This window comes from Larus michahellis, chromosome 20 (assembly GCF_964199755.1).
Source record: "Larus michahellis chromosome 20, bLarMic1.1, whole genome shotgun sequence".
NCBI lineage: Eukaryota > Metazoa > Chordata > Aves > Charadriiformes > Laridae > Larus > Larus michahellis.
In genome coordinates this window covers 1,973,558-1,986,800 of record NC_133915.1, presented here as the reverse complement: position 1 = coordinate 1,986,800, position 13,243 = coordinate 1,973,558, and the positions used below count along the sequence as shown (strand labels likewise).

Below are 13,243 nucleotides of genomic sequence, written 5' to 3'. Positions count from 1 at the left end.
GAGGCCCAGCCACGATGCTTTAATTAATGGCATCCTGCAAGCGTGTCGCGCGGTTGTGCGAGATCCAGGACCGAGAGGATTAGAGTGTCACCAAAAACGTGCGTGGCCGTCGTTTGAAAAGAGGCAAAACGCAGCTTCTTTTAGAAAGGCTGTTCCAAGAAACTGGTTTTTTGCAAGGAACGTCTGGATCGCATGCAGCCTCGCTCTCCCCAACACCAGGAGCAGGCTGCAGACAAACAACTTCTTGAATTAGATTTCATGGGAAATTAAAGGCATGAAGAGACCTGTCACAAGAATTAAAGTTTGAACCGGAGCCAGACAGCTTCAAACAGATGTTGGACTTCAGCAGGAGAATATTTCTTTGTTTTACTCGGCATTTTCCCATACAGAAAAGGAACATCTGTTCCAATGCTTTTGCAGTGCTCCTAAACTGAGATAGGCTTGGATTATCCCCTGCTAGAGGAGAAGCAACTGGCCACCAAAGCCCTCTTGGCTTCACCCCTCCTGGAGAAGAGGGCAATACCAGTTACGTGTTGCTCCAGTCTCAAAAGACCAGGCTGAAGCTATCTTAGTTGAACCAGGCTGATTGTGCTATCTATCTATCCTTTGTGCGTGTAGCAATATGGCCAGATGAAAACGTTGCATTCAGACGGGTTATCGATAGAAAACAGATTCCTTAGCAGGTTTGTCTTTGTCCTCTGTGAGGTGCTTCAATAAGAGGAAAATTCCGGGGTTTGTCTTTGTTGCAGAAAAACATGAATATCCAGCGCGTTTCAGTTTGGGCTGTTGTGGCAGGGAGGTTTGGTAGCCCCTCTCCTCTTTTTTTGGCCAAGTTTTAGACTAAACTTCTCACGATGCTTAACTTATCCTCAGATCTGGGAGCTGAAATCGAGCCAGGTGGCACCGGGCGCAGAGCAGAGCTGTGCGTGCTGGTCCTGGGGAGCTCTCTACAGTCTTTCCCAGTTACAAGAGTTCACTTTTCAAACTTCCAACAAAGAATCGGTTTTGCAGCCGAAGATTCCTGATTTTGCCTTTGGTTCCCTAAGAAAAAGAGGCGTCTGCCACTGCACACTCCCTGGACCTGCTTTGTAGGTAACTTTTTTTTCATAGGGTGCATCCCAACCTCATCCAATGAAGAGGAAAAGGTGAGGAAGGGAATGGAATGGTGTCCCACGGCAAGTTGGCAGCAGAAGGAAGGGATAGAGTGGTGTGAAGAGCGGGGAAAGGTGGGACAGCTGGATTCTCCCTTAGTTGGGAGGCACGAAACAGCTGGGACGGGGGACATCATGCCAATTACGGGGTCCCCTTTGCTCTCCCGGCCGCAGCAGATGTGCCGTTTGCGTGCACAGCTCAAGATGGTATGAACACCACTGGGGGCTAAGCCATGGCTGTGTGGAGGTGGGGTGAGGTGGACCTGCTCGGCTGGGGTTTGCTGTCATCTCCAGTGGTGGAGGTCCATGTAGAAAGTGCCAAGAAGCAGCAGGAGATACGGCCAGGCGGGAGAGCTGGGAGCAGCTGGGTGAATGACGAAGCTGGAATTGTGAACAGGCCACGGCGTCCTTGGGAGACGCATGTTCGTCATCATTGCTACCCATTCCCGGAGTGAAACGAAGCTCAAGAGGTGCCTGCTGTCTCCTGCCTGGGAATACTCCAGGTGAGCGATGAGCGCCGAGCCGTGCTGGGGGGTGGCAGGGAGCTCGGCTGCGTCGCGGCAGGTGGGCAGCACCAGGAACGGCGCAGGGGAGAGGGGAGGATGTGCCTGTGAGCCCATCCCAGTGCAGAAACGCGACATACAGTAAGAAAAGGTTTAAAACCTCAATTAAAGGGTGCCGTATTTGTCACGAGCCCAGCCCTAAACTTGCTGCAGCTATTGTGGGGCTTTTTATTGCCGGGAGCTGGCAAATGTCTCGTTAGGAGCTTGTCGAGAGCAAACTTCTGGGAGAGCTTGCTCTGGTGCGCGGGTAGCATCTGGGAGCCAGCTTGGTGCTTTCCCCACGTTTTTTTGGAAGCGGGGTTACTTCTGTCACCTCCGTCCGCTTGCTTAATTGCAGCCATCTTGATCAAACAGCCCCCAGCCCCCTCTCCCTCCGCAGCTCTGGCTATTCACTAATTGAAATGCCTAATGAGGTCCCAGGGGTCTCCTGCAGAGATGGAGCTAATTAGGGGCTCCGCCACGAACCCGGCAAGCAGCAGCAAATGAAACGAAGGTTTCCTCGAACCTGCTTTTTTGTGAGGGGCCGGGGGGAGGGCACACCAGATGTCCTGTTTCCCGGCTCCGCACCGGGGTAAGGCGGGCGCTCCACGGACTCCAGGCTCCTGCCAAAGCAGCTGGTGCAGAGGCAGTGGCTACACTTAATACATTTTAATTAGCATCATTAAATTTCTCCATTTGCTAATTGTTTCTCCTTTTGATCCTTTATCCTGACCAGATTAGCCCTCGGGGGAAAGGGACGGGATGGGGGATGCAGACACTTCTGACAAGGTGAGGACTTTATTATCTCCAAGCACGAGGTTGTCACCAGACCTTGGGAGACCATGCTGAAATGCCCTGGTTGGTGCTAAATTAAAGGCCAGATTTGTGCGTCCAGCCTGTTCTTGGCCCTCGTGGCTATTCTCAGAAAGAGCCATCCCCAAATATTGATAGCCCACAAGGATTTAAGAGGAGAGACAGTACCAGTCTAGGAAACCAGCCAAAACCTCCTTTAAGTTCGAATGTAAAGGAGTTGTTTTTCACATGATAAAGGACAAGCAGCTGCCATCACTTTGGGAAGCAGCTGGGTGGGACCGAACGAGAATTTCCTCCTTCTGCTTTGCAATGGACGGAGATACTAATCCTTAGCCCTCCTCCTTTTCTTCCTACTGGTCTACATCCATGTAATTGTGGTGAAGCCAGAAGCAACTTCCTTGTCGTCCACGTTGATGGCAGCTTCCCATTCCGGGGGCTGCGTGGGGAGGGTGCAGCCGCACGGGGGTTAGGTGAGGTCGCTGGTCCTGTTTATTGCGTTTTAGCCAAGAAAACTGTTGAAGGAAAACGAGCCTGGTGTGAGCCACCAGGCGCTGAGCTGATGTCAGCCTCGTACTCGGTATTTTGGGCAGAATTATGTTCCCAAATGCATTGTTGTAAATCCAGAGGAACTTGGCCTCCGTTCAGTTACTCTTGACTTCCAGGGGTGTGAGTGAAAGCCAATCTGGCTGGGCATGAGAAATAGCCTCACTTGTCTGTTTTAAATCTCAACAAAAGCATTGGGCCAACAGTTCTTCTGTCTCCTTAGAAAGGCAGGCATGGGCAGAACCGAGCTGCTAGGATTATTGGAATGTATTGAATTGAATAGAGGATTGGAAAAAAAGAGAAGAAAAATCAACCACATAATCCATCACGCTCTGAGGCCAAGTCAGGATTATTCCCCAAAGTATTATTGCTGTGTGAGACTCGTTTGCTTTGGATGCTGAATGATGCTCTGATATTTTTCTGTGTTTTAGCATTAAACGGCCTGACTGCGATTCCTGCTGAAGACACGTGAGACTTCACTACTTGTCATTCAGCACTCAGCGCTGCAGGATGCAGCGTTATGGGTGAGACAGCTTGGGTGACACCAAGCAATAGTGGGAAGCACACATGGTCTGGAGTGGTTCAGCACCGAGGGAGTTCATCCTGGCTGGAGGTGAAGGCAAATCCATTGACCTAAAAGGAAAGAAGCGAGACGATGGGGAGGACAGATTGGGATCGTTACTAATAGGCCAAATTACACAGACTTGATGGCATAATTCATGCGCCTGGAAAACTGATGTCGAAGGTCTAGCTGGTTTGGGAAGGACAGGTAGGGAAAAAGCTGGAGATGAAACTCTGTGCAGAATGATGTACCTCCATGCCGACATCCCTAAACAGAGGGAGATAGATCTATGCAAGGTCACTGGGCAGCAGTAACGAACACGAGGAAGACCCAGGAAGAAGGTCTGGAGCTCTTTGTTTTACCGGGATCCCCCAAAAGCCATGGCTCAGCAGACATATGCTGGAAAAGGTATCAGCAGGACGCAAACCTTAGACAGCGGGTGGGGACGTTTGGGCACAGCAGTTGGCGCACGGCTGAGACAACCACAGATGACATCAGTCACAGCTCAAGGACACCCATTGCCACAGCCACTTTGACTCACTGCTGCAGGGCTGCAGTTCATGGACTTGAGGACATCAAGTCTGTCTGAGGAGCTCAGCTACGGGCTCCAGACCCCCGTAGCTGCCCAGAGCGTGGTAGAAGGATCACAGGCAGACTTTAAGGATCTTTCTACATAAAGTACAGGTCGTTTTCTATTCCAGGCAGCAGAGCAGGAGGTTGGAAATGGGTAGGATTATCAGTAAGGCATGATGAAATGTTTATGTTTGTTCTGCCGACCAAGCTGGAAGATCGTCCCCAGTTTTGGTCAGCATCCTTCAAGGTGTGGAATGCCCAGAGAAAGCCCAGAGGACAGCAAGAACACAACCTACAGCAAAAGATGGACATCCAGTCCGGAGAAGGGAGACATAACAGTCTTCAGCGGATAAATTATCTACAGAGGAAAGGCGTAAACAGCCCTCGGCACCCATGGAGAGCCAAGAGCTGATTTTCTGCTGCCGGTGGGAAGGGCTGGAGTTGAATGGGACGCGTCTAGCCTGGCCAAAAAGAAAAATAAAAGGTTATGAGAGGTGTCGGACTGGCCACGCTCCCCCGCCGCGGCCGTTGTCCTCGGGAACGCTTTCGGGAAGCGGTCCTGAACCAAAGGAAGGGAAGATACCCCCGATTTCTCGCCAGTGCCCCCCCCGCCGCGGCCTGTTTCCGCCCCCACAGGGTGAGGGCGCCGGCCGACCAGGCCGGACCCGGGGCAGAGAGGGCCCGGCTCCCCGCAGCACGGCTCGGCGGCCCCGTCTTGGGCCGCGGCTCACGAAGTCCTAGCGCTGGCTTCTCAAGGCCTGGAAACGGCCCCCAAACCGTCAGGTTTTACCGCAAACTGCGGCTTTTCCTCCCAAAGATGGAGCCGTTTTGCTGAGGCAGGCCCAGGCCTGGCACCCGCCACCGGCCGCGAAGCCCCGCCCGCAATTTGCGTAGGCCCCATTCAATTGGACAGAGCAACTGCCCGTCCTCCCTAAGCCCCGCCCCAGTTCCCCGCAAGCCCCGCCCCGGCTGGCTCCAAGAGCTACCCCGCCCCCTAGGCCCCGCCCCCTTCCACTCAAGCCCCGCCCCAAGGCCCACGCCCGCCGCCTCCCTGCTCTCGCGAGGTCTCTTCCCGGAAGTCGCGCTCGTCTCACCGGAAGCGGAAGCGGCCGGGCCGGCGGGTGGCGGAGCGGGAGGTTCCCCTCGGGTCGTCATGCCGCTGCGGTTGCTCCTGCTGCTCTTGGCGCTCTGCGCCGCCGCCCGGGTCCAGGGTGAGAGGCCGGCGGAGGCGGGGGGAAGGCAGGGAGAGGGTCCTGCGGGCCGGGGGAGGCCCGGGGCGGGGGCGCTGGGGGGAACGGCGGGGAGGGCCCCGGGGGTGGGGGGGGGCGCTGAGAGGAAGCGGTTGGTCTGGGCACTCGGCAGGTCTGGGGAGGGAGAACAAGCGAAGCCAGAGCAGGGTCTGACACGGGCTCCTGGTTTGCGGCGGCTCTTCTGGCGTTGGGCCCCTCCTGCGGGTGGTGGGAGGCCGGCGGGCGCCGGGAGAGCTCCCCGGGGACTCCGTCCCGCCGGGTTTGTCACCCCTTTGGTTCCCCCCCGCCACCTCCCTTGCGGGGGAGTTTCCTTCCCCTTTCAGCAGCGCGGGGGGAGCTGTCTCGGGTGGCCGGGCACTCTGCAGGCACCAAGCACAGGGGCAGGCAGTGACTAATCTCTCTGCATTTGCTGGCAGCTGAAGAGCAGAAGACAGGGCAACCGGAGTCCAGCAAAACTTCAGCAGGCGCTGGGGGATCCTCCCAGCCTGAAGCACATAATGGCCAGGAAACCCAAGGGGATCAGCAGCTGGATACATCCAAACAGAAAGACAAGCGCAGCTCTGAATCGAATCTACCCAAATCGAACACAAGTGAGAGAGAGATGACGGAGAAGGACCGGAAGGGCACAGACACATCTGGTCACAGCAGCAGCATGGGGAACCAGCCCGGTGGCCAGGGTGGCAGTGGGCAAGGCAACAGTCAGACTGGTGATGGGAATGACAGCAGCCCCAGTAACCAGGGCAACGGCAATGGCGGTGCGCAGGACAGTGGAAACACTGGTAAGGAGGACAGTGAGAAGGACAGCAGTGACTCCGGTAAGCAGGCCAACGAGAACCCCAGTAACCCGAGCAGCAGCGACCAGAGCCAGGGCAACAAGTCAGGCAGCAGCAACACAAACCAGGGTGGCAACGCCAAGAACCAGGACAGCAAGGACGAGAACCAGGGTGAGAACCAGGGCAGTAATGGCGATAACCGGGATGGCAACAGCCAGGACGAGGGTGATAACAGCGTCAGGGGCAACGACCAGGTCAGCACCACCAACAACGAGGGCCAGGGCAGCAACCAGGGCGGTGACAATGCAAACCAGGGCAGCAACAACCAGGACAACAAGGTCAAGAACCAGGGCAGCAACACCGAGAACCAAGACAGCAACAATGCAAACCAGGGCAGCAACAACCAGGACAACAAGGACAAGAACCAGGGCAGCAACACCGAGAACCAAGACAGCAACAATGCAAACCAGGGCAGCGACAACCAGGGTAGCAACACCGAGAACCAGGGCAGCAACAACCAGGGTAGCAACACCGAGAACCAGGGCAGCAACAACCAGGGCAGCAACACCGAGAACCAGGGCAGCGAGAACCAGGGCAGCAACACCGAGAACCAGGGCAGCAACAACCAGGGCAGCAACACCGAGAACCAAGACAGCAACAATGCAAACCAGGGCAGCAACAGCCAGAGCAGCAACACCGAGAACCAGGACAACAAGGTTGAGAACCAGGGCAGCAACACTGAGAACCAAGACAGCAACAACGCAAACCAGGACAGAAATAACCAGGACAGCAACAACCAGGACAACAAGGCTGAGAACCAGGGCAGCAACACCAATGACCAAGCCAAGAACCAGGATAATCAAATGGACTCACCAAGAGATAAAAATGCATCGCCACAATCGGCTTCCTCTGCTGGTGAAGGTGACGGCTTTTTAGACGATGAAGAAGGCCCTGAAGAGGGAGAGGATGATGTTAAAGAAGGCGGCGATGCCTTCTCCTTTAATAAGGAGAGAGAGAAGAGCGTTCCTTCTCTCCCCAGGGACCAGTCGGAAAGCAGCCACTTCTTCGCCTATCTGGTTACCACGGCTATTATCGTTGCTGCCTTATACGTTGCGTATCACAACAAGCGCAAGGTGAGCGGCTGTGCTCCTTCCCCACGCTCTCGACATCTCCCCTGCCCTTTAGGAGCTTCCTTTTCCTCTGCAGAGTCACCACTGCAGAGTGGGACTTGCTCGGTTGAAGACCTTTCCCCTCGCCCTGACTTTTCTCCCTCACCGATACCTCCCGCTTGCTGCACAGCGTGGGTTTGGTTGATGCTAATTTGAGCCGTGGTCCCAAGAGCTTTGGGGGGAGCAGGGCGGGTGTCGTAACTAGGAATGGGGTCGGTTCTCTGTGGGAAATTGGGTGGCCTCGGCTCTGGGGGTTATTTTCATCTGAAGGAGGTGAAAAGGAAAAGATCTATGAAGTTAGCCTATGTTTTCTGTAGCAGGTTGCAGAAGTCCTGGCCTTAAATAGTCTTGCAGCTCAAGTGACACAACTGTCTTTTTCTGTTTGGTTTTTTTTTTCCTCCTGTAAAGCTACTTTTGAGGTGGGAGAAAGAAAACAAATTCTTACTGTTTTCTGCATGTTAGGCGTCGCCTGCTTTCAATCTTAGCTAGGTTATGTATTGGCATTCATTTGTTTTGAGTGCTTTTTCCAATGCAATGTGGTCACCAGGAGGAGGTAAGCGAAGCTGCTCTTTGGCTTGTTAGGAAGCGCCTGCATTTGAAGTGAGAAAAGGCTTATTTGGTTGCTGCTGTTCCACTCACCTTGTCCCCGCTTCTATCTCCAAAGATCATTGCTTTTGCTCTGGAAGGAAAAAGATCAAAAAGCGGTCGACGGCCCAAATCTGGCGATTATCAGAGACTGGATCAAAAGGTAAGATCTCTCCGAAAAGGGAGCCGGGCAGGCCGGGGGAAGGGGCTGCACTGCCGGGTGTATACTGTAAATGCAATACAGTGGTTTTTCACGTACAGAAATGGTCACGAAGCCCTCGCTTGGTTGGTATCGGAAAGCAGAATTTCTAGCAAAAACCCTGCTCTTGTTCTAGAAACAGAGTTTTGCCAGAAAATGGAAGCGATAATGCTGAGAAATGGTGGTGCAGAGGGCTAACAGAGCAGAAGTTTGAGTCTATTGAAGAATAGTTTGCCACTGACTCAAATGATTTTTTCAAAGAAGTTTTTAGTGGGAGAAGGGCTGGAGTCGGGGAGAATTCCCTTCCTTCTTCCCCTTGAAACTTTTTTCTTGTGTTCCCTTTAAGTCAGAAGTGTCTGTAGTTATTTTCTGCAACGGAAAGAAGAGGAGACAATTTTTTGAAGTTGAAAAATTTAAGCTGAAACTTAATCTTTCAGAAGGCTGTCAGCATTTGAGGGGTGGTGACCGCCGCTGTTTTCAAAAGCCGTTAGGGATTTTCCGTATATAAAACTCAAGGCAGTGTTGTCCTCAGCTTGTTGTCAGCTCTGCAGCAGTGCAGCGCGCTGTCGGGACTGGAAGCTCAGCTCTCCCTCCCTGAACTGCAGCCGTGCCTGGCTGGGGAAGCCGTCTTGAGTGCCACCGAGACGATTTGCCTGCTTGAGCCTCCACGTTTAGTCTCACCGATATTGGGGGAGTTTGTTTCCCTTGCCAGGAATTCCCTGCCGTGTCCCTGAGGCACGGTACAGCAGGCAGGCAGGTAGAAAGAGCCTGGTTTTTATGGGAAAGCTCATCAGAGGCGCTCAGCCCGCCGAGGAGAAAAGCCGTGCTGAGCTTTCAAATTGCTTAAACCTTTCTTTTTGCCTTTCCAGATCTAGATTCCTCCTCGGATATTCGGTGGAATAATGACGGCTGGCGATGAAAATGCGGGCTCATGGGGACGCCCACCGACTCCCCTGCTGTGGTGCCCCGAGTTGCAGCCGCGCTGCCGTGTTCAGATTTCAGACAACAGGAAGAAGGGGAAATGCTTTTCGTTTTGCACCTGCACCTTGGTAACGTGAAACCTCTCACTTCCTCGAAACGCCTTTCTCCTTTCCCGGCTGCCTGAAGATGAACTCATTTTCCACTCGGGCGTCTGGCTTCTGGCCCGCGACCCAGGAAAAGCCGGTCCCCAGCACTTGACAGAACTTTTGTGTCCAAATTAAATGGAATTTGCCGTCTACTGTACTGACGTCTCCTCTTGGGGAAAAAAAAAAAACCAAAACCAACCCGATAAATCCGCCTGCGAAATGAGCCATCTGACTCCTCCCCTTCTGGAGTCATAGAGCTGCCTTTGTAACCAGCACAATCTCGCTTGAGACATAGACGTTCTCCTCTTCTGTCCGTTGTGTTTGGATGCTAAAGTTCGGCGCATGACTGATTGCACTAGTTTGGAAGTGATCTGCCAAGGACTCTGATTTGATTTGCTTATTTTCTCTCCCCGTGATGAAGGCGACGTTAGAGTTTATCGTCTGGATTCTCTCTTTCGTGCACATCTTCGGCAGCGCTGGAGCAGGCTTTGGCCCTTGGGTTGTAGCTTAAACTTCCCCCCGCCGCATCTTCTGCTCCAGGCGGGTCTTTTCCCTCGCGCTCCTCGGAGTTCAGCTGTTTGCACGAGGGTGACAGTTGGGGTGTGGTGCTGTGAAGGAGGACAGGTTGGGCTTGGAAAGCTTTGTGCCAGGTTGCCGTGGTGTAGCTGTAGCAGATTTTGCCTTGGAAGATTGCGTCCCTACCCCCTGTGGGATGGAGTTACGTGGTAACATAAAACGTACGGTAATCCTGAAGTGTTTGCGACAAGGGAACTTGCAGTCCTGCACTTCAAAAGTGCGGTATCGAGGCCCTGGAGCGTCCCAGCTCCGCTGAACGAGCTCCCTCCGGCCGAGCGCTCGGCGCTGGCTCGTGCTGGAGAAGTGCCGCTCTCCCGCCCGGCTGAGAGGCAAGGGGGCTACTGGTCCCTGGGTTGCACAAGCCTTGGCAGTGCCTCTCACCTTGGCAAACCCTCATAGCCGGCAGCGCAGGCGCCGTCCTTTCTGCCCGTGAGTCACCACGGAGTGTCTTCTCCCCGAGGTCACCTCCTGAGCGGGCGGCCGACACGGGAAAGGGCTCATCCTGCAGCTGGCGCAGCCTCTTCCCGCTCTGCCCCGGCTTCGAGGAGTTTTGTGTGGTTGAACGTACACATAACCGGCTGCTCGTCACCGAGCTGGTCACTTGGGTGTCGCTGCGGAGCAGTTCAGCTGGGGCCTGGGACGTACCGCTTATATTTAAGGCCGCAAAACGCGCTGATTCATGAGTTACAGCTGTGAGGTTGTTTTTAGTTTTGTACTTCTTCTCCACAGACGTTTGTTTGAGGTGGGACGTTTCTGCAGAGGGGGTGAAGCGCCTGCCCAGCTCGTGCTTTTTTTTTTTTTTTCTTTCTTTCTTTCTTTCTTTCCGATATGGGCAGAAAAAAACTGGTGTGAGGCACCGAGAGCTCTTCTCACGGATACCCGTCTACGCCCAAGGCTCGTGCCAGCCGCGCCTGAGTCACCCTCCCTGGGCACTCGCCGCCTGACTGCGCAGGAAGAATCCCAGTGGGGCTGACTTCCCTCCAGCTGGCTGCGAGAGCTGCTCCTGGGACGAGGCCGGCCCTTTTCCGGCCTTCCCGAGGTTGTGAACAATTGGTAATCTGCCCTGCGGTTGCTAGAGATAGTCACGTTTGACAAGGGCAAAGACATTTCCGTGTCTGGACACGAAAGCTACAGCTGTATTTTTATTTTTTTTTTTTTCCCCGTGTAAGAGGAGAGCGTGGGCTTGACCCTCTCCTAAAAGAAAAATCCTCCGTTGTTTTTTTTTTTTTTCTTTTTGCTGGCTGTTAGCAAGCGCAAAGAGCGGGAGAAAGTCCCTCCTGGCTTTAAATAACTTTCAAGGTTTCCGTAGTAAACTTTTCCAACGCTAAAAGTACTTGCAGAAGCTATTTTGGAGAACAGGAGCGTGAGGTGGAGGGAGGAGAAAGGAAAACAAGTCTGGGAACGTAACCCTTGGGGGGAAACGCGCCTTCTGGAGAGGGTGGGAAGTCCTGTAACAAGACTCGGCTGTTTCGAGAGATCCCTCGGGATAAGTCCGAGGCTGGCTGGTGTGGCTGATTTATGGACAGGATGCGGGTGGGAGGGGGGTGGCTTTTGTCTGGTGACAGCCGGGGGGGGAACAAAACCCAACCCTATTCCAACATGTGAAATACCACGTGCTCCTGAGCTGCTCAGCCCTGAATTTTTAGAGTGTGCGCGCCCTTTTCCTGCTTTGTCCTATCTCTTTTTTTTTTTTTTTTAAATTGAAAAATAATTCACAAAGGTTGGTGGTTTTTTGTTTGTTTGTTTGTTTTTTTTCCGCCACCATCTGCTCGCTTTTCTGTCCCGCAAGGTTTTCCTCTCCGCATTGGAAATCCCGCCCCATTTTCCGGCAGTTGGCTGGTGACAGCGAGCTGAAGCGAGGGAGCGCTTTGGAGCGCGGGACTCTTGTACCTCAAAACGTCTCGGCCGTCAGGTGGGACTGAGCGTGAGCTCGTTCGTCGGGTTAACGAGGACGCGCGTCACCTCCCGGTGGGAGCCGTTGCTTTGCTCGGTGTCCGCCGTGGCTCTGGCGAAACAGAAATGCCCGTTTTCCGGGAAGTTCGGGGAGAGGCAGAGCTCACGCCAGGCTAAATCGGGGGAATAACCCGCCCCCTCCCCCCCCCCCCCAAATCTGCAACCCTGCAGTTCCCCAGGACGCGTGTTTCTGACAGCGGTTGCTGCAATCGCTCGCGCTGCGTGAAACCTCTGGGGATGACTCACAATTTGTTGATTTTTCTGGTGTTTAAATTTATGCAAGGTGTTTCAAACTGGTCACGGTGCGAGTAACCTTTTCCCTTTGGACACACCACGTTTTTGAACGGACGGTATCTGTCGGTACGCGGGGGGTTTTTTTGTTTTTTGCCAAACGTTCCTACTTTTAGGCCAGCTGCCTTGCCGGTTTGAATCAGCAAACGGTTTGTTTTCTGCTGCGATGAAACGCAAATTGCTTTGAAGGATCAGAATTTTTTATATTTCTTTATACTTTTGTTTTTTTTCCTCTCTGTGGTGAAGTCAATAAATGGATTTAAGAACAGTAAATCTGGAGTTTTCACTTATTTCTTTTTTTTTGTGCGTGTTCTTTTCGCGGTCTCCTTTGAAACCTGGCAAGAACGGTGCAGGTTAGTTCCTCTTTATGCAAAAAAAAAAAAAAAAAAAAAAAAAAAAGGTTTTAACAAAACCAACTGTCTTTGAGCCAAGTGATTTGTGTGCGGAGCTTTGTGCGCCCCCATTTGGACGTGCAAACTCGGTGCCCTGGTGAGCAGCGAACCCTGCAGCCGGACGGGGCCGAGACAGGTTTCAGCCGAGAGCGGATTTGGAAGTTTCCAGTCTGCTTCACCGTCGGCTGGTGCCGGCAGTGCCGTTCTCGGCCAGCGCCGTCCCTCGAACGCGCGAGAGCCGGCGGGGCCGTTACAGTTATTTTTAGGACCTGACCTTGTGGCAGAGTTTAAGCTCCTCTAACGGCTCACTCATGGATCTGCCCTGCTGTATTTCGTCTTCCACCCGCAGGGAGGCTCCCAGGAGGATGCGGATCCCAGCGGAGCAGAGACTGGGAGAGACCGGAGAAGCGAGAACCCCGGGGGTGCCGACCTGTTCCCCGCAACGCGGGAAGGGGAAGGGAAGGTGCTGTGATGGACGGCAGATGACGAGGGCGCTTCTGGGTAGCGTCTACTGCTTCTTCCTGCAGTAAATGGAAGAAACTTTCTCCTTTCCCCCACTTTTTCCCTAAAAGGAGAAAATCCGCCCTCCCGCACTCTCCTCCACCTTGGCTGCCCCCCAGCCCGCCTGGCAGCGCGTGCGGAGGGCGGGCGAGGACAAAGCGGGGGGGGAACCGCTTGTTTTCACGCCCATAGAGCTCAGGGGAGGAAAAAAGGGTGGAAATGGGGCATTAAGATGGAAACTCCCTGTTCCTCTGCACGTGGGGTCGGATTGAGCGCTCGTCCGAGTCTTCCTAGGAGGAGATC

General features: G+C 53.8%; 1 protein-coding gene across 1 annotated transcript; it reads left to right on the top strand.

Annotated features, from left to right (window-relative positions):
• The first annotated feature begins 5,277 nt into the window (after positions 1 to 5,277).
• TGOLN2 (trans-golgi network protein 2) lies at positions 5,278 to 12,320 on the top strand. Its single transcript, XM_074563884.1, has 4 exons — positions 5,278 to 5,395; positions 5,851 to 7,340; positions 8,041 to 8,124; positions 9,030 to 12,320. The coding sequence occupies exons 1-4, from the start codon at positions 5,338 to 5,340 to the stop codon at positions 9,033 to 9,035; spliced, it is 1,638 nt and encodes a 545-aa protein (XP_074419985.1). The 5' UTR covers positions 5,278 to 5,337; the 3' UTR covers positions 9,036 to 12,320.
• Positions 12,321 to 13,243: the final 923 nt, after the last annotated feature.

What these genes read in the sequence shown, in the direction of transcription:
- TGOLN2 (XM_074563884.1), top strand. Translation starts at nt 5,338, where the DNA reads ATGCCGCTGCGGTTGCTCCTGCTGCTCTTGGCGCTCTGCGCCGCCGCC. An exon ending in CGCCGCCGCCCGGGTCCAGG is followed by an intron (nt 5,396 to 5,850) that starts GTGAGAGGCCGG and finishes ATTTGCTGGCAG; the next exon opens with CTGAAGAGCAGAAGACAGGG. An exon ending in CGTATCACAACAAGCGCAAG is followed by an intron (nt 7,341 to 8,040) that starts GTGAGCGGCTGT and finishes CTATCTCCAAAG; the next exon opens with ATCATTGCTTTTGCTCTGGA.